This window comes from Cuculus canorus, chromosome 8, assembly GCF_017976375.1.
Source record: "Cuculus canorus isolate bCucCan1 chromosome 8, bCucCan1.pri, whole genome shotgun sequence".
Classification (NCBI taxonomy): domain Eukaryota; kingdom Metazoa; phylum Chordata; class Aves; order Cuculiformes; family Cuculidae; genus Cuculus; species Cuculus canorus.
The window spans coordinates 6,275,447-6,296,210 of NC_071408.1; the positions used below are offsets into that span (position 1 = coordinate 6,275,447).

The 20,764-nt window shown below is 48.0% G+C and overlaps 1 protein-coding gene across 4 annotated transcripts in view; it reads right to left on the minus strand.

Annotated features, from left to right (window-relative positions):
• The window catches only part of RXRG (retinoid X receptor gamma), a 38,966-nt gene that overhangs the window by 1,317 nt on the left and 16,885 nt on the right, over positions 1-20,764 (minus strand). For all 4 annotated transcript variants that reach the window (XM_054073641.1, XM_054073640.1, XM_054073639.1 and 1 more), the window contains 8 exons: positions 10,623-10,882; positions 7,371-7,515; positions 6,491-6,670; positions 3,040-3,200; positions 2,182-2,311; positions 1,446-1,578; positions 578-669; positions 242-347 (listed from right to left, as the gene is read on the minus strand). In XM_054073641.1, coding sequence (XP_053929616.1) covers positions 242-347; positions 578-669; positions 1,446-1,578; positions 2,182-2,311; positions 3,040-3,200; positions 6,491-6,670; positions 7,371-7,515; positions 10,623-10,882 — 1,207 coding nt within the window. The remainder of the gene's footprint in view (positions 1-241; positions 348-577; positions 670-1,445; positions 1,579-2,181; positions 2,312-3,039; positions 3,201-6,490; positions 6,671-7,370; positions 7,516-10,622; positions 10,883-20,764) is intronic.

Here is a 20,764-nt window from a genome sequence, read left to right on the forward strand (position 1 = left end):
GGATTGAAAAGCAAGAAAATTGCATCTCGCCAGCACCCTAAAGGCTCTGGCACAGGATTAAGGCACTGAGGACAAGCCAGGCTGGGCGGGCTGGGCTGCTCAGGCAGTTTTGGCTGGTGTCCTGCCCTTGCTTTGAGGGTGGCTCAGGCAGAGCCAGCACAGACAGCCCAGCCTCAGTCTCCTCTTTGCAGGGTGAGAATTGCGCTGCCCTGAGCTGCCTGCCTTGCCTGGTGACACTTACCGCCCTGGCTGCTCTGGGTACTTCTGCTTTGTGTAGGCTTCCAGCGTGGCATAGACCTTCTCCCGCAGCGATTCCACTTCTGAGGGGCTGGACAAACCCTTGGCATCTAGATGAGCGAGAGAACACAGGTAGATAAGGACCTGTATAAAGGACCTTCACACCTCAACAGGGTGACTGCATGCGTGGGTGAGAGAGAACTCAGGCTCTCTTTAATCATGCACCCAGAGACTGGGACAAATCTACCTGCAGTCCTGGTGCTCAGCCCTCCTGCTTGTGACCTGCCAGGGCCCAGAGGGCACGCATGTCACCTGGGACTGCCCCAAGCCTTGGACTTACCCGGGTTGAACAGTACGATGGCTCGCAGGCACCCCAGCTCTGACTTATCCATCTGCATGTCTTTCATTTTGGACACCAGCTCCGTCAAAACCCTGCATGTGGGAGACATGGGTGGGCAGACAATCAGAGACAGGTACAGACAGCAAGGCTGAGGGCTGAAAAGCATCTGGGACAGGCACTTGGAATATGCCCAATTCGTCTCTGCAGGAAGAGCCAGCTTTTAGGGATAGCCACACCACACATCACTCTTCTAAGTCATGCATCAGCAGCGTTCACGGACCTGAGCATCAAATTTGTTCCCATTCTCACTTTGCTCAGCACATTCCCCCCTATGCTTTGTTCAGACTATGGAGAACAATTTGCATTCACTTGCGGAAAGCCAGATTTTTTTATTTCACATTTCTCTGTGCAAAACATGGGCACTGCCTTTACACGTGCCAGTTGTGTAGAAGTGGTGATGCAGTGTCCTGCTTGGCAGGGAGCAGGCGTGGCATGGACAGGACGTGTGCAGTCATTATATGAGCAAGTTGGGCTTTAAGGCTTTGCCAGCTAAAGCTCTTGCTGATCGGTATTAGCTCTAGATCCAGTTATGGCAAACTCTTAGAGAGAAGGCAAAGAAGCATTCCTCCCGGTGCACACCGAACCAGGGATCTGCTTCGGCACCTGCAAATCCCTTTCCAAGGTGCCTTCACCCCATCTTTGTGTTTTAAGCCATTTGAGTGTCTCCTCCTCATTCTGAGCCAGTTCTGCCCCAAATCACCATGGATCTGCTTTAGTTTTCACTAAGGACATGTTTCCCATTCAGAAGGCAAAGACAGAGCCAACCCACTTCCTTGCTGCTAGGGGTTGACAGAAACAGACTACATACCTGTCGAAGATGGAGCCCACACCAGCACTGTGAGCACTGCTGCGGTGCACATGCAAGCCTGTGGCCAGAAGGATGCCGTCTTGCACCGACACGGAGCGGTGGGAAAAAGAAGCAATGAGCAGCTCATTCCAGCCTGCAAGAGAATGTGTGTGTGTGACTCAAAAGGCAGCTCAGAAAAAAATCTATATGGAGGAGGAAAGCTGTTTTCTCAGCTCACAGAAGACATGGGACCCTAAGTACCAGCTGCATCATTGCCAGCACTGCAAGGAGTGGCAAACCTTGACCAGCAGCAAGGAAGGTGCAGAAGAAGACTCAAAGTGCCAAAAAAAAAAAGAAAGGAAGAAAAGATGCTGGTTTTCTTTCCTTCTAAAAACCCATATTCCTTGCATTAGCAACCCCTTTACATTATTTTGCGTGTTACAAACTAGTGAGCCCCACACATAGTTAAGTTCTGCGGTTATAGGAATTGTATTAAAAAGACACATCTATTCACTCTCCCCCAGCGCTCCGACAGGTCTGCACGAAGAAGCGAACAAAAAGGAGATTCCACTGCCCCATCCACAGCCTCTGCCAACTGCTCATTGTGGCTCAAGGTGGGTTGCTTACCCCAGGGAAGAAGGAATGGATCAGCTCAGGATCTTGCATTTACCATTCAGCCTGGCTGGCACAGCACGAAGTCCAGCAAAGGGACAGAGGTGCCAGGAATAGCCCCAGAGACCACAGGAGGAGGTGTTACCTGCCCGGAGGAGGATAACTTGGTCTTCCAGTGTCAGATCGGAGAAGTGGGGGATTCGCTTGGCCCACTCGACGAGTGTGAAGAGCTGCTTGTCAGCTGCATGGCATATGTTGGTAACAGGGTCATTTGTCTAATTAAGGGTGATATCAAAAGGGAAAGAGCAGAGGAAAAGAGGGGAATTTATCAACGTAAAATCTTTGATAATCACCGTCTGCACTGCGCACAGTATTGGATCAAGTTAATGATACCAAGAGTCGCAAGTAAAATGATCAAATTGTCAATAAACTCAGCTGTGGACTGTTGGAAAGAGAAGGTATTTACTACTGCTCCCCCCTCCACAACCAGCCAAATCAGCCGGTTGCTAGACTTTTCTGTTTGATTGCTGTTCTTTGCAAAGCAAGTCCTGCATAAGACTCTGCAGCCCTGCTCCTCCCAAGGCACATCTAAAAGCTGTCAAATAGCCTCTGAACAGGCACAAAAATCACTTTTATCCAAACCAGTAAAACCACAGCAGTAAATCTGCTGCATCCAGCTCCATCCCAGTCTTGATCACTGGGCAGACAAGAGCTGTGCAACTGTGGAAGCCACCACAGGGCTCAGACACTCCGGTATCCAGCTATTGCCCTACCTACTCATTGAAACTAATTGCAACTGGAAAAAAACTGCTAGGAAAATAATGTATAGGCTGTTTTCTACTTACGATTCAGAGTACCTTCAGAAGAAAAACTGTTGGAGATTTTTAGGTGGTGCAAAGCATAAACCCCTTGCAAAATGCTAGCTGTTCACATAGGGTTCGCCTTCTCAAATCATACTTCAAAGGCTCTCATCTCAAATTATAAGTGATTTTAGTGCCCTTACCGAGCTCTCTGTGTTCATGTCACTGTAAGCCTCTGTCTTGGGTTCAACTGCCAGCTCAGCTTCCAGGATCCTCTCCACGGGCATGTCCTCGCTGCCACTGCTTGTGGATTCGGCCTCATTCTCGCTCCGCTCCCTGCTCCTCTGTCTCTCCTCCTGCACGGCTGCAGGACAGAAATGTGGATTTTTACATCTGCAGCAATGCTTACCAGCTCACAGTGGATCCCCTTTCCTCTGGTAGGAGGGATAAGAATCTCCCTTCAGGAGGGGGAGAAGAGAAAATAAATGGATATTTCAGATGTGCATCCACTAAAATGGCCAACAGCACCACCGCTCAATAACTTTGGGGTTGCTGTAGACCAGTGGCCTCCAAATCTGACCAAAAAAAAAAGTTTTGTAAGGTATGAAGCTCCAGAACAGTGGAATGAGGAGTTGATGCCTCCAGGTGGCAGCCTGGACTCAGCTGTCACTAGATGCTGGAGGAGGAAAGAGGGACCCCAGAACCCAGATGCTGAGTTTTGCGGTGCTCACTGCATGCTTCAAACAGTCCTACAGCATCCAGAGCACCCAGCAGCAGGGCTGGGTGGTCACTCACCCCCAGGTGCATCCACACGCTGCCTGCCTTATGCCTGAGCAAAGGTTTACCCAGCCTAGCCCAGCCCTGGCATCACCTCTCCCTCTACCACCCCTCTTCTCAACCCTACCCACCAGAAACCAGTTCCCTAGCACCTTGGAACCCCAATGCCTCCACTTTCTTCTCCCATTTCTGAACATTTTCCAAAATATCTACTGACTGGAGGAACAGAATCACTGAAATTCTCTCCAGATCTCGGCTATTAATTCCCAGGGCTGCTGGGTGTTTGTAGGACAGGTCAGCGTGGGACATGTGTACACGGTATGCCAAGCTTTATGCTCAGTAGAAGTCCTGGATGCACATTTTTGTTCGAGAAATCTCAAAGAGAAAGAAAGACATTCTGATAAAGAAAAAAAAAAGGCATATGACCAGCAAATGTCGTATCAGTTTAGCTCCTTGCTGGGGAGAAACAGTCCAAGACACCACCGCTTCCCTGCAGAAGCGTGGACAAGGGACCAAAGTGCCTCATAACCCCTAAGGGACAGAAGGCAGCTGGCCTGGTCTCCAATAACAGCCTGTACTGAGCTGTAGGCATTTAGACACCTGAAATGAAAGGTTCAGTGGAGGAGAAGATGGCTGCAAAGTTGTCCTCTGCCACACAGACATCAGTGCTTTCCTATTCCAACAGCTGAATGGCTTCCCCACCCATTAGCTAAGTGTCAGGCAGCATCCAGAGCAGCGGGAAAACCACCCAGGCCAAGGGATAAGAAGTCTTTTAAGAGGAGAGGGGCTCTGCATAAGCACCAGGGGACAGCAAGGAAGGCACAAGCTCAGCAAGCCGGCCGCACACAGCAAGACTGCAGGAGAATTTGGGCCCCATTTTCTCAATTAGGTAAGTGCTGCTGGAAGAAGGGCATGACAAGCTTTTAGATCAGATACTTGGATCAAGAGACTTCTTTCTGCATTTGTCTTTGTATAGCTGCTGTTTGCAGTGGTGTCAGAACAGAAGCCCTTGCATCAGCCTTGCTTTACCCCAGCTCATGTGCTTTCAGGGGAAGGACCAAACCTTTGCAGTGACCACCTGGGTGGGAGGTTCCTCAGCACTAGGACTCAGGACCACTTTGCAATGCTCAGCACTTCCCTTCATTTCTCCCAGCTGGAAGAATGCACTTCTCAGCACTGCCCAGCTGCTGGGGAACTGGCAGCACCGAAGGAGATGGCTCAGTGGGGCACCCAGTCTGGTGCTGGTCAGGGAGGGTAATGCAGGATGTGCATATGTGCCAGCCAGCTGGGAGAAGCAGTTGTCCTCTTTAGGGTAATGGACAGGAAGAAGCCAGGGAAGTGTTTCTAAAGTCATCAAAATCTTAGTGGAAGAAAGAGCATGCCAATGACATACCAGTCCCCTCACACAGTCTCCAAATTCATCTGGGATTCTTTATTCAAGGTGCAATTTGTCCCCAGCTCCTGCAGCTCCCTGAAAGCCCCTGTGATTATTGCAGCCAAACCCCTGCAGGATCCTGAGGTTTAAATTTTCATGCTCTGCAAAGGGAACTTGCACCGCCACCCTGGTCCTCAGAACCACTTTGCACCCAGCTGGAAGGGAAAGCTGTGCCTGGGATTAGGGTTTTGATTCAAGCTTGGCATTTCGTGGTCCCCCACTGCCCTCAGTGGCTGATGTAGCACAGCATTGATGATGCTACAGGGAACAGGCCAAGGCTCAGCCTGTGCTCGGTATTACAGCTACTTCCCTGGGCTCTGCACAGCCTGAGCACAGGGACCTGTTTGTGTGCTCCGCAGGGGAAAAACTATGGCCTCAGAAGAGACAGCTATACTGCCTGCTGGCATTAAGCACTGGAGGTGGCACAGTTACTTTATCTTGGGAAAAGCAGTTTGTCACTATTTGACCATGCATATGTCAGTATAATTTGGGAGACAATCCATCTCAGCTGTCCTTGCTCCACCAAGGGAGCAGCTAGCTGCAGGGGGCAGAGGTAGACAGATAAACACCCATGGTGCTGTGTTTGCCTATCCATGCAGCAGAGATTCACTCAGTGGTGGCTTTTACAAAGACTTTTGCACCTTTAGAAGCTGTCTGGGAGAAAGGCAGGGTGGTAGCACCCATCACAGACACGTGTCACCTTCAACAGCTCTTGCAGGGTTCCTTCAAGTCAGTGCAAAATCCCTCCTTAAGTCCAATTGCCTCAAGTTGGATCCTTGCTCCAAATCAACACCTTAGGTGGACTGGACCAGAAACGCAGTCCTTCAGGGACTGCAGTGACTGCATGCGGAACATGGGAGAAGCTGCATGAACTGCTTCTGTACACAGCTCTCTCCTGCAACACAAAACCACCACAGGTTGTGGAGCTCTACCACATCTCCAAAGGTGAGGTTAAGAGCGGAAATGACAGAGAACTATAAAATAAAAGATAGAAATAAATAATCCATCCTTATCTTTCAGTGCAAGAATTAGATGGAGGCAAATGAAGCCAGCAAGCTGAAAACAAAAAAAGGTGGTTGCTCTTCGCACAGGAGACAAGCAGGCTGCAGGAACCCTCACTGCTGAGTGCCATCCACAGCTGGAGTTTACAGGGGTCCAGGCCACTAAGTGCCACTAGCTAAAGGCAAGCTTGGGTCAGAATCAGTTAACAGGTTCAACAGTCACCAGTATGTGTGTTTAGGTGGGATAGGAAGAAAAATACAGTTTAATAGCTTGCCCATCAGCCCCATTTTCTTTACAAAACAAAGTCAAAAATGCCCTGAAGCTGTCAGTGTGGGTTTTTGGAATGTTCCATCCTCAGAGGACCACTAAGAGACAGAGTTACCTGAAAGAATGCAAGGAAAATTTCTGTAAGCCCATTTCTTCCACCAGCCCACACATACCTTCCCTCTTCATCCCCATTGCGAGGCACTTTTGATAGCGGCAGTACTGGCAGCGGTTGCGTTGCCGCTTGTCTATGAGGCAGTCCTTGTTGTCACGGCAGGTATAGATCAGGTCCTTCCGGATTGTCCTCTTAAAGAAGCCTTTGCAGCCCTCACAGCTGTACACCCCATAGTGCTTCCCTGGGGAGGCAAGCGGAGGCCATAAGTGGGCAGGCAGGCATCTGCCCTTCCCTCCAGCATGGAGGAGCTCAAACAAACCCCAAAGGTGAAAAAAACTGGCTGTAGGTTATCACCTTAGCAGGCCTGACTTGGCTTTAGCAGCTCTTAGCAGGAATAGCAAACAGCAGCAGTCAAACTACAGAACTACCACTTTCCTGTGATAAGGAGGAACCACATTCCAGAGGAAGGATGTGGAGCCACATCTTCACTGCAGTGCAAGTGTGGAAAAGCCATAGGTAGAGCCAATGGGGGTGCACTGAGATGGAAGGGGTCTGCAAGGCATGGCCAGACTGCAGACCTCTGGGGTAGCAGAGAAACCCCAGGTGCAGCCAAAGCCCAGCCAACATAAAACACAAGCAAATGAGAACAACAGTGATTTTGATATATTTACCTTTGATAAACAGGGACAAAAAGCGTAACGACATTGTATACGTAAGGCAGAAAAGCATGGCTTACAGGTTGGTTCTCTTTTGAGCACAGCGCAACTACTCTGCAAAACAGCCAGTTTTCCCTTGTGTAAGCAAGATCCAGCTACGAATCCTGCAATGCCACTATGGCCTCACTGAGCCTCTGCAGTGTTCACCCCTGTGCAAGCCTCGCTGCAGAGCATCAGGGGAGTTTTCATTGCAGAAAGCCTGCCTCAAGAAAGAAAACTTCCTACCTGAGGACCTGTCCCCACAGATGGCACAGATGTGTTTGGCTAAGGATCCTGGGCTTGTAGATGGATAATTCATGTTCCCAATCCCCGGGAGCCCCGGCAAAGGCTTGACATCCTCCGAGCTGCTGACATTGTTCAGGAGGTTGAGCTGCAGAAGCAGAAGCCATAAGACAGGTTAGAGGGTTGAGACTCATACCTCAATGAAAGCACCCCCAAAGTGATCTGGCCCCTCCCCTGCTGTCTGTGCTGGGCTCATCCCGCAAGTTCACCGACAGAAACTCCATGGGCAGTCATTCCTCCCATGAATCCAGCTGGATGGGTTTAAGCAGATGCCTGTTTGCAGATATTGCCTTTCACCCTGTCCTGATGCTGTAAATAAAGCCAGGACTAAACAGAGCTGGAAAAGGGCAGGCAGCAACCCTCAGCTGCTCAGTTACAGCCTCCAAGCGACAGGGCTGGTGGGATCCAGCCTGCTTCGTTAGAGGATGCTGATCACTGGCTGCTTGCAGCCTCAAGCACTAACAGCCTAGTAAGGAAAAGCTTTGCAGCCAGGCAATTTGTTGCAATTAAACCTGCACTGCTGCATAACTGGGGAAGCTGTAATGATGTTTTAAAACATATGCTGAGTGGGTTGGCTTCCCTGCCTCATGAAATGCAGGTCTGCATAAATGCATGGAAATAAAGCCATCTTGGTTACTCCCTAGGACTCATGTTCCCAGACACTATTACAAGCTGGAGAACAGAGCAGATTTGAGGTTGCCGGATAACGGGAGCAGGCTGAGCATCAAAAATCAGCTGCAGTGAGATGCAGGTGAACAGCCCAGAGCCCCCAGCTGAGATCCCTAGGAGCTGCTCATGGCTGCTGCAAGTTAAAGGTTATAAACCAACATCGATTGGAGACAAAAGCCTCACGTTGCCCAGGGCTTCATTTTATTGCTATTTGCTTTTGACCTGTTATCAGCAGGGCAGTGAGGATTAAGGGCCATTGAGCACGTCTCGTCAAAAACTGTCTGGGCAGTGCAATGTCTCTTCAAACCCACCACCCAATCGTCTTTCCCATTCCCATGCTTTGAGGGCTGGGGATGATTTCTTCATCATTGAGATTGTTTTTAACAGTTGCCTCAATTTATCAGCTAAATTTCATGTTCTCAGTAAAAATGCAGAACTAGAGACAGAAAACAAAGCTTGAGATGAAAATCCAGGAACAGCCTTCTTTACAGTCTCCATAACAGCTAAACCACTAGATCTTATGTGTGCTGTTGCAAGTTCTCAGCTTGCTCCAGGAGACTGCTCATTTCCTATGAAAAAGTATAATAATTTCCACAGGGGATTTCAGCAAAGAACAAGAAGGGTTCATCCCATTGAGATTTTTGAACCTGTTACTATTAAAACAAAAAAACGAAGCGTGTTTTCACCTTCTCTCACCCCTGTCCCTCCATTTTCAAAGCTCCAGTGGTCTGATGACAATGAAAATACAAATTATCCAGCAAAAACCTGCCACATTAGGAGTCAACTTGTTTTGCTGCACTGGAAAATAGAAGTGTTTAGGAAAAAGATACCCAGAGGTCACTCTCCCCAGTGGAGACCCAGCTCAGACACTGGGCACTGGCAAATCCTTATGCTTCAACATCCAGCTTGGCCCAAGGAAAGGAGAAACCAACCCTTTCCTTCTCACAAGTGTCCAGTCACTGTTTTCACCCTGGATTTTTTTCTTGTCAATATGCTGAGCCTGGAGGAACTTTTATGGTTTAAAGTGTTACTCAGAGCTCAGGTACCATTTCTCTCTGGCTGCACTTTGAGACAATAACACAGAGAGAGAGGGTGTATGTGGGTGGAGAAATGGGGCAGTTTTAGCCACCAGTGTCCTCAGAGCTTGACTCCTGCAGGTTAAGTGCAATCACATATGATATCTGGGACAACTGCTTGAACCCAAATCCATTAGCTGCCTCCCTGCTGAATCTCCAAGGCCCAGCTGTCTCCTTGCATTACTGTCAACACAAATGAAACCCACTCCTTGAAACTAGGAACTTGGCGTGGTGCCCAGATCGGGAAAACCGCTTCCCAGAGCATCCCCAGCCCCAAAGGAGAGGTTTTCACCCAGCCAATGCTGCCATCAGCTTCCACCACCACGAAGTACCTGCTCTAGATGCAGGGGCACAAATATTGTCAGGTCAATGGTGAACAATTCGGTGGTGCAAGGGAAGGAAGGATGCCCAGCACACCAACTGCAGACATCCCAGACACCCGCAGGAGTTGAGGTTGCTGGTGAAAGGTAAGCCAAGTATGTCAAATCACCCTTATACTCCCATAGAACTCTTCGGGGGCCTCCCCACATCATTCTCATCCTTGCCCAGCCTCGATGGCAGGCACTAAGAAAAGCAGACAGACCATGTAGATGGGGCAGCAAGGTCTGGGGCACAGAGGGCTCTCAAGCACTCCCTGCCTTCAGGTCCCACTAACAAAACACAAAGTCTCATTCATCAAAGACAGAATTCCCACTTATATCTGCACTTTCAGAGCATTTCAGCATAAAACCAAAATCCCACACTGCCGTGTTGGTTGCAGCCATGCCAGAGGTGGTAGCAGGCTTTTGGGGCAGCAGATCCCTGCCCCAAGCAGCCACCCTAGGAGGCTCCCAGCCCATCCACGGCTCTGAGGAGGCACTGACCCCATTCCCCAGGTCTCCCCTCTGTCTGGAAGGGAAAATTCAGCACCTGAGTGAGCTCGGGCAACAAAAATGGGAGCACTTCATTTTACTCCAGGCAGAGTTTGTATGCCACACGTAGTCCGTGGCCGACATTCAGCATTCAATTTTCTCTCTCTAGAGAGTCTGCCTCCTTTCCAAATAACAAAACAAAGCAGATAGATACCCTTTTGCACGAGGAAAGGGACTGCCTTACAGGCTGCATCCCTTGGCTACCCTGATTATTTCCAAGTATAGGAAGTGTATATATATAGTAATAGATGCAGTGGAGGGGAACAGGCTTTCACCCATGGTGAGAACAGAGCTTGGAATTAGCTCTCTCCCCTCACCGTGCAGGGTATTTTGAAATATATACAGGTGTCTACATCTGTGCCATGGGGATTTATACTGAAACATTCACATGTTGGAAATTGCTCTTTACAACTGATCTCCCCAGCTGGCCAAAACATACCAGATTCTACCAGCCAAGACACTCCCCTCAAGTTTTTGGGCTGTACCCCAATCTCTGAGCACTATGAATTGTAGGGAAGGAAACGTGTACGTTAACCTACCTGTGGATTGGCGTGTGTTACAAAATTCATGCCTGGGGCTGAGGACAGGGCAACAGGGTGTGAGCCGATGGAGGATGCGATGACTCTGTATGGTGAGCCCAGCGCGTTCACTGGAGACCCAATCGCATTCATGGGGGACGGCAGTGCCCGGGAGGCGTTCGCAGAGGCCTCGAGGTAGTTATGGTGCCCTTCTACCGAATTTCCCGTGGAAAGGCTTGACGATGGGCTCACAGATGTGGAGCTGGCGTGAACAGGGGAATCTAGAGGGAGAAGCAGAAAGATTAAATAAACTATGAGCGAGGCTGGTTGTCCAGTGACCAGCTGCCCAGCACTCGTCATGTCAGCTTAGATGCTGGCCAAGGCTCAATGCCAGCCAGCAAACTTGTCTTATGCTATAAAAGGAAAGAGCAAAACATTGGTTATGGTACAGGAAATAAGAGTGACATACAGCAATAAAACATATTATGAAGATAATACTTAATAATTATGTTTCCTTCATTGCTTCAGTGCCTCAGCTGATTTGGAAGGTATCACTGACTGCCAGCCTCAGGCTGATTTTCCAAGCTATTCCCTAAGGTCCCATTTCTTATGTCTAAGCAGGCTCTAGAGACAGCGCACATCTGAAAGTAGGAAATCCCCACTGACCAGGCTGGAAATCCCAAATATTCCTCGTGTCTTATGAAGCACTTTTGCTACCTGTGGTGGCTCAGGCATTGTGCTCAGCAGGCTTCTCTTCCCATGGTTCAGCTCTTCCCCTTTCTACCTCCTCCACTGTGCTATGTCTCATATTCCTCCAGCTCCCAAAACTTGATGTCAGCACCTTCAGGAGTAGCTGGAGGAATGCAGGACAGAAACTACCCATGACATGCTAGCAATGCAGATGACAGGACAAGGCGCTCACAAAATATTTTGTCCACTACTTTTCCTCACGTACTATAGACAGAGCAGAGAGTGTGGCCGCACAGACATGCCTAGGCAGACAGTCTCACAAGCACCAGGAAACTAGGTTTCCTCCTTCCACACTAAAGAACGCCAGCACACATTGCCAAACTAATCCTCTTAGTAGTCCCACAAGATCAGCCTGGGGAAGAGGTGGCATAGAAAAGTGATATATCTTTGATCGCTGCCACTTTGGGGCAGTCTCTGAGGCTGAACACCTCATCCAATGCCTAAACGTTGTCTTCTAGAAGACTGATCTCAAATATACAGGGCGTACTTAGGCATCATATGCCCACCAGTCCCGATGGGTTACGTATCTAGACCAATTTTAAGGATTTATATGACCATTTTTCCCTCCCCCAGAATTTATCAACTCCAGTTACCATTAGCTGTAGTTATCATTTCAATGAACCACTGCCCCTCTGTTAGTTTTTTAACACAGGAGATCATTCCCTGGAGTAGCAAGACAAAGATGTTTTCTGGGAAGGTCACACAGCTGTTTTTCCATGGTCGGCACAGAGCTTGCTTCTTCCCATTGCATTTGCAAGTAAGGCAGCACTTTGGTGTTTTGTTTGTTTTTTTCCTCCTTTTAACATTATTGCAAAGTTATTTACGTGACAGTGTTTGTTATTTTACCTGAAGTAACAATCAAATCTGATTCAAAGGGAAGATGCACAATAAAGACGGGAAAAGGTCAGCTTGCTGAATAACATTAAAGACATTTGTCAGAGTCAAGGAGGACTCGATCCGCCGTTATCAACCCACTTCAGACTTAATTCTGCAGAGGGAGGGGGAGAAAAGGTCTTTGTCAATTCTTGCTTTGGCTTTTTGGATCAATTCTCCCAGTGGGAAAGCGATGCGCAGCAAGAGGAAGCCAGCTCAATGACAATAGTAGAAGCCTTGGAGGCAGTGAGGCAGTCTGGAGGCTGAGCCAGGGCTCCTGCCTGCTGCTGGAGAGACTCACCCCACATCCCCCTGCCTCCATCATGGAGACACGCAGCCTGTTTTCTTTTAGTAGACAGCAAAATCCCTACCTTGTAATGGCTTCCAAGCGCAAAAGCCTTTCACCCCAGAGACAGCTGCCAGGAAAGCCTTTAGCAGGGGGAGATGTGCTGTTTGGCTGGCCCCCTCCTTTCCTAAGTTTCCAGCTCAGAGAGGTACCTCAATTGTTTCCTGGGACTTAAAAGGAACATCCTGACTTGAGCCTTTATTGTCTTCAGAGAAAAGTGAATGCATTTTTCATCACCTGTGAGCTGTCTGGTACACAGTCTGCCCCAGCATCTGTAGAACAGACTTATAAAGAAATTGGTTTTATGCCTTTTTAAACAACTAGATAAACAACATTGCCTTTGAGGATTCTTCAGCTTGGAAAATAAGCCACCAAAGGGAAGAATGGGCAGAAATCTATCACATGAGGACAGCTAAGGAGAAGAATGATTCTTCATCTTTTCCCATTAACATAGAAAAGGGCATATTTTGAAAGTATCATGAAGAAGATTTAAACTGATAAGAAAAGACTCCCAGGAGAGTTATTTAAGTGTTTGCATTTACATCAGACCTTACAGAAACACTGTCACCACTAAGTTTCTCCGTTCACAAGTTTCATAAGAACCCAGAGCAAGGCTTCCACCTATGAAGACTGCTTGCCAGGGCGAGCCCCATGGTGTGCTTGTGTCCATGCCAAGAGGCAACTCTTCAAGGGTTACAGCCAGGGGAATGTCCTAGCCCCCAAGATGGGATACAAGGTTGAGGCTGGGAAGCATGAAGGGCTTGTGCCTACCTCACCTACCCCAGCAATGAGACAAAAATGGGGAAGCTGGAATGCATGAAGGAGAATTTGCTGCTAGAGATGGAGGGATACAAGCTTGGGGAAGAGTGGCTTGAAAGCCTCTGGGCAGAGAAAGACCTTAGGGCGTTGGTAGACAGCCGACTGAACATGAGCCAGCAGTGTGCTCAGGTGGCCAAGAAGGCCAATAGCATCTTGGCTTGTATCAGAAACGGAGTGGCCAGCAAGACCAGGGAGGTGATTCTGCCCCTGGACTCAGCACTGGTGAGGCCGCACCTCAAATACTGTGTTCAGATCTGGGCCCCTCACTACAAGAAAGACATTGAGGTCCTGGAGCACATCCAGAGAAGAGCAACGAAGGTGGTGAAGGGGCTGGAGAACAAGTGTTCCAAGGAGCGGCTGAGGGAACTGGGGTTGTTTAGCCTGGAGAAGAGGAGGCTGAGAGAAGACCTTATTGCTCTCTACAACTACCTAAAAGGAGGTTGCAGAGAAGTGGGTGTTGGTCTCTTCTCCCAAGCAATAGTTGATAGGACAAGAGGGAATGGCCTCAAGCTGCATCAGGGCAAGTTTAGATTGGACAATATGAAAAGGTTCTTCACAGAAAGGGTTTCCAAACAGTGGCTGCCAAAGGAGGTGGATGAGTCACCATCCCTGGAGGTGTTTAAAAGGCGGGTAGGTGAGGTGCTTGAGGACATGATTTAGTAGTAGGCAGGTACGGTTGAAGCTGATGATGTCTAAGGTCTTTTCCAATCTAATGATTCTATGATTCTATAAATGAGAAAATCAACAGGAGAGCAGGGCATAAAGCCAGGCTCTGCCAGGGCCTGATGACAGAAACAAGAGTCAACAAGCTCGTACCCAAGGTGCCTGGGCATGCTGTGCCACCAGGGCTGGGACAAACCTCTTGGTTAAAAAAATGAAAAAAAAAAAAAAAGTTAACTTTTTTACCAAAGAACATTTTTATTCACTACAAACTGTAAGACAAACCCCATTTAGAAAAGTAGAAGCAAACAAAAAAAAAATCAAAGCAAAGTACTCCAGCAAGGTGATCTAAACTTTGACTTCCAGTCCCTCCCTGGGTGAACTTTGCCAAGTCAGACCCTGAGGGAGCAGAAACACACCCTTCTGAACTTGGGGAAATGTTCCTATCAGCATCTTATTTACAGGCTGGAGTGCTCTGAGGGGGGTGTGACTGCTACCAGGTTATCAGATTGTGCAAGAAGGGCCATGCCAAGGCATCCTTGACACTGAGGTTCCCCGAGCTGATCACTCTCCCGGTTGTTTCAGTCTAAAGGAGTCGGGCTGGCTTGGACAGCACAAGCAGCAGAGATTGCAAGTCAGATTAATTTTGGTTCAAAATTATTTAATTTAATGACCTGCAGGAACATCCTGGTGCTCCATGGCCCACATCTCTGAACAGAAAGTCACGCTAAAGGCTTGCAGGGATGGCATGGCTTTCCTCAAGGCATTTTCTCCCATCATTACCGGGACAAACAGAAACATCAGCATGGCAGTGTAGTAGTGCCAGCAAGGAGCTGCTCTGCAGCAGGGACAGAGTGGGGTGGACGAGGGAGACAGGACTCAGTCCTGCACACCAGACACAGCCTCTGCCTCTCCAGCGGCATTCGGCACAGGTGACATTTACACAGGCCGAAGAGGGCCCGGAGTCTGTCTATCAGGTAATGCAAGGTGACAGGGATGCTGGAGATTCAGCCTGATACAGAGGGGCCACGCGGGGCAGAGGGCAGCCCTGCATCGGGAGGCAAGGACTCTGCGGCTGGCACAGCCCCTGCCTGCCAGCACCAGATGTGGCTCCCAGACTCGCCAGATCCTCCACATCTGCTGGGGAAGACTGGTTGAGACCCTGCACCAAACATCGGGGATTGCTGAAGATTTTAACCACCTGCTCCGGGTGGAAGACCAGCTTATTTCTGATCCATAAATGGGGCTGTTCATGTCTTTCTTCCCCATCTCCCTCCTCCCCATTAATGCTTCGAGAGGCAGTTTCATGAAGAGAGGTTCAGGGAAGCCTGATATCGTATTTATCAGGAGAAGAGAGTACAGGAAGGAACTTCCTTGAGTGTATTCTCTGATGTCTTCACTGCAAACATGCAGTGTCTAGACAACTCAGTGCTTTCATCTACCCTCCGCAAGCTCTTTTCTATGGAATCGCACACACTCCTGCCTTCTCTTTGTAGGAAGCAAAGTTTAGAAAGAAGAAATTTCCCTCTGGGTGCTTCACTATTTCAAGCTGCCCTCACTATCACAGCATTTGCTGCAGAGAGCAGCCATGGGCTGGAAGTGTGCACACAGACACAGTACCCATCCTGTTGCTTCCACATCCAGAACAAGGATCAGACCTAATGTCAGCATAGGCAATTCTGCTGACATTAGTAAAAATAATGACAGAAGACCCTAAGAACTACTCTGGTTCTCTACAGTTTGAAAACAGTGCTCTTGAGGGCATAAGCAAGAGTGTTGCATTTACCCAGCAGCCACTGAAGCCAAACAAGGACACAAAGATTTGATACTCCACTCTCGCCTATGCTTCACTTCTGCCTGAGCAAAATTCTAGTCAAGGCATGGGAAACTTGCATGAACAGCCTCAAAATCATAAAACAGCAGAAAAACACTCTCCATATCACAGCAATGCGTATGCGTCTGACAGATACACCACCAGAGGACAAAATTCCAGGTCCCCCTCACCAATGCTAACCAGCCAGGTCTGTGCTAACACAGCTAAACTGGTCCAGGACCAACACTAGCTCAATAAAACCAGCTTGGATGTGTCTGTGCTGTAAGCACCTCACAGGTAAAGCTGGGGCAGGCGTGGAAGAGAAGGCGTGCAAGAGTGCACAAACGACCCCAAGTGCCTTGGTAACGGCAATAGGAAGAGAAGTGTCCAAGCTGCAACCAGTAAGGATGTCTTGATTTTCACCCAAATAATATCAGGAAACATCAGTCTCAGCAAATATGTTTGAGCAGGGAGTGAAATGAGAATGCATGGAGAGCAGAAACATTCAAGCCCTCCATACACCATCTGTTTAACCAACATGGTTTTTTGGTTAATGTCCCTTCAGGTTTAACACCTGGCAAAGCTTTGAGTGAAAAAATACCCATGTTAAACACTGGGGTCTTTCTTCAGCTAAGGCCTAAAGCAATCCTACCTCCTGAGACTCGAGGATCCCTGGCAAGCCTAGAGATGATGGTATTTTCAACCTTCACGGTTGTGTTTTTAATGTCAGAGACAATCAAGAGCTGGAACTCTTCAAATAATGGAAAAGACACTTGTGCTTCTAAGGCCTCAGATATACACGGAAAGGGCTCATTTCATCGGTATGAACAATTAAAGGTGCCCTGCCTGACACATGACTAGCAAAATTTTGCACATACTTCATCCTCTGCAGATCAGAGAGCACCAAGAAGTGAGAAGAGACAGGCAGAGAGAGGCTGATTTCAGCAGAGGAACACGGATGTGCGTGGGAGGTACAGCCTGGCAGGTAGCTCGTCCTTGGAGACGACCTTCAAGGAGAAATAATTGTGAGAAATACTCCTGAAAATGGATGCAGTTATATAGCAGGGGACCCATGTTAGCTGGAATCAAACGGTTTTGCTGCTATGACTGCAGAAGTAATTATTTAATGTGTGGAAGCTAAACTGAAAATCTCTTCCCTTTCAGGTGATATTTTTAACTGTCCAAGCAGGTTTCCACAGGCAGTACAGCTTGCCATACCCTACATGAAGATTATTGTTTTCACCTTGCTTTTAAGGTCCACTAACATTTGTGCTTCCATCCTGCTGCTTCACTCTGAGTCAATGAATTATGCAGCCTTCCCCTGACAGCCAACATCAGGCAAACAGGGGCCACCCAAAACGGGCCCACAAGAAGCAGCAGAGACTTTCACTTGCCCTGATGCAGGCTCAGCATTAGGTGCTGTTTTGGAGTCCAGGTCTCATTTGACTGAAACTGGACAGTGCGTAAATAGCTCAATAAGTCTGTGCATAAATAGCTTAATATGTCCAGGGGCATTTGAGCAAGATGCACTCACCATGTAACCACATATTCTCCTCTCCAGGAAGCCAAACTAAGGAGGAGGGAAGGAAGGAGCAAAATTCACAGAAGCTACACAGGCTGTATCATGAGTCCGACAGGAACCACGCATTATAGGGTAACTCTGGCTATGGTGATCTTGCCAACCAAAGACTTCTTTAGCAACCCCCCATCAGGTAATTAAAGGAAGGACTGCAAGCCAAATTTACTCACTCTAGGAAGGTATCACATCCCTCTGGTGACCACAGTAGCAAACAAGGGCTGGAAAAAGTTTCTCGTCTCCAAAGAAATAAAAGTTGTTGAATTTGAGTCCTGGAGGTTTTTTCATGATTGTCTGATCAGATTTCCCACCTGGCCAGGAGGATCTCCAGCACAAGATCCACCAGGAAAAAATACACACAAATTCCTACAGCTGTCTTGAAACTCCAGGACAGGCTATGGCTCCACAACAGAAAGGATCCCACTGGCTGCCCCATGTAATAGATGGCAAGTGTCTCTTGCTTAAAATAAAATAAATTAAATCTGCATTTCCCCAGCTGCAGGAGGTGCCCAGTTACTGGATTTTCTCACACCTTGCTGCGTCAAAGAGCCCTCTTTCATCTTCACATACTCAGTTACAGGTATGGACATGGCAAGCCGTGACAGCCAAGGAAAAAGCATCTTGCAGGTCACAAAACCTGGAGCCGTCACAGGTGAAAAGGTGCCAGCCAGCCAGGCAGCAGCCCCACTCTAGAAACAACCTGGGTTTTCCTCTCCCTATCCCCCCAAACGACCTAGCCTAACCCCGCTTTGCTTGGAAGAGCTGACAAGATTGCAGCCGGAGGTGGTGTGGCCACAGGCCAAGTTACATGAGTGCTAATAAAAGAGACTTTGTGGAAGAGCCAAGTTAGTTCTTGTCCCCAACCAACTGTGCCAGAGAGTGCTCAGAGAGAGAGGACAGCCAGCACAGCATCTTTCCTTGCCCTGAGAGCTGGGCTCTGGATGAAATGTATCCTTCTGGAGAATAAAACCACATTTTTATGACCTTTCCTTGCTCCCACAACACAGGCTGTGAAGGCAAATCCATCTGCCGTCATGCACACCTCCTGCTTTAGATGTCTAAGGGTGACTCATCTGAACACTTTCCCTGCTACTCTACATACTCATCTGTAACACTTCAGAGTCTGACTGTCCTTTTCTCATCACAAATCATGTGCTTATTACCAATTTGTTTGTACATTCTGTGACAAATTCAATGGTGTTACTCAGCCATTTAAGATCAAAGTGACTTTTATACACATCATAAAAAATGCGTATCTTATTTCTAACTTGAATGCAGATAAAAATAAAATTAAAGCATATGTAACAGCTACTTGAATACAAAAATGCATGATCTTTTTGATGCTATGTTCAAAATGAAGCCCAGAATTTTAGAGCTAAAAGAATTCTGAATACAATAAGACACACCGAGGCACAGCGGATGCATCGCCTTACTCTACTCTCCAGCAACATGGTGCAAGAACAATGAACGCAACAAGCTGACACTACCCTTTTCCACCATTCCAATATCCCCCTTCACGGTGCAAGCACAGGCAGGATCAGGAACAGTTTTCATAGGTAGTTTAAAGGAGCAGCAAAGGCTACAAACACACCACAGGTTTGACGCAGATGCAGGCTGCCTGGTTGGGCTTTATGGTGAGGACACCAAGACAGTGGGAAGCTGCCATACACCTCCATCAGTGGTCACCATGATCTATCCCACTTCATCCCTCCTGAGGACTCACTTGTCCTCTCGCACAGCCCAAAGTTGTCTGGCCAGAGCAGCAATTGCCTTTTCAGCCAGCCAGAAATCCCTCTCTGCAGGCCAAACAACCCAAGGAGAAGGAGCCCCCATACCATCTGCAGCCCCCTCAGCCTCACCAAGCCACCTCAGGGGTGTGGAAGCCCTTCAGCTTTGAGATGTGAGTGGTAACCTGCAGGTCTACAGCATGTGAGGAGCATAGGAGAGGCCAGAGCAACTGTTTTAAAGCAGCCCAGACAAAACTTGGCCAATAATTTTGCATCTCTGTCGGCAGTTCACCCACAGAAAACACCTCTGTTTTTCTTAACTGAACTAGAAGCAGGTTAAAACACCAGTTAAACATACTTCTAAATGAAAGTTAAAAGTCCCAATATACAGAACTGTTGATGGGCTGGAGAATAGTCCCTTCACTTCTATTGGTGGAGCAGAAATACCTCTGCTCCTACTACCAATTTCCTCTCCTAGAAATCTCTCAAAAGCTCTACGGAGCACTGCGACCCCTGTCTCTACAGGGATCTGTGCCTGGCTCCTATGAAGATCAGTTTGAATGCCACTTTTCTTTCACTTCCTTGTAAATTTATAATACTCAAATTAAACACAAATAACAGTTCCATTGTTTTACTCAGGAGAGAGATTAGCTTGTCTTTGCTTGTTCCTTAAAAATATCAGTGAGCAATACATTCTTCCAAGCCATCTCTTTACTGCAGAAACTGCCTAAAAAGGTATTTTGGAAAGTCAAGCGCTTGTAAAACTTGGGGATGACTTGATGCAATACCAGTGACTTTTCTGGAGTTGAAGAGTTACCAGAGGTGAGCATCTGGTGCAAGAAGGAGAGGAAAAAAATATATCCCAGGAACATCCCATGTGCAAGTCAATGTCTGCACAAACCTCTTCTCTAGCAGAGAAATAACAAGTTGATGTATACAGCCTGGGAGCCTCCAGAGAGAGTCTGGGGGGCATTTACTCACCTGGAAAGGCTGGGAACAACTTGAGGAGTTTTCAAGACATACCAAGACTTTGCACATCCATAAACAACAATGCGCTTTAACTTCACTGGAACAGCATCAATATTTTGTCAGCAGCTGATACCTGGTGCTCCCAGCTCTTAGCAGCCAAGCACTCCAACCTTCCCACCCCTTGCCTTGATTGGGGAGCACTCTACAGCTGCTCAGCCCATGACCCCTACACATCCCCAAGTGTGACAGGAGGAATAACTTCAGATAAAAACAATGAGCGAGCCCCACTAATTGCAAAGCCCATTTGCCAAGGGCAGTTCTGGTTTTACAACTGGAGCTCGCTCACAGCTGGTGTGCATGGGGGTATTGCATCTTGCAGCTACAGAGACACAACCCTTCACAGACCACTCTGTCACTGTGCTGCCTCATTCAGCTAATCAGACACAGCTTCACACAATTGTGGTGGCATCTGTGTCACAAGGGCAGGAGACAACCACTGGGCAAGGAAAGAACCCTGTTTAGAATTTCTTGAGGTCCATTTTGTAAGTATATTTTTCCTCCAACAACTTAATAAAAGATGCAATTGGAAGAGTACTTATTTGGTCTGATCCTATTCTTTTAATGAATAGG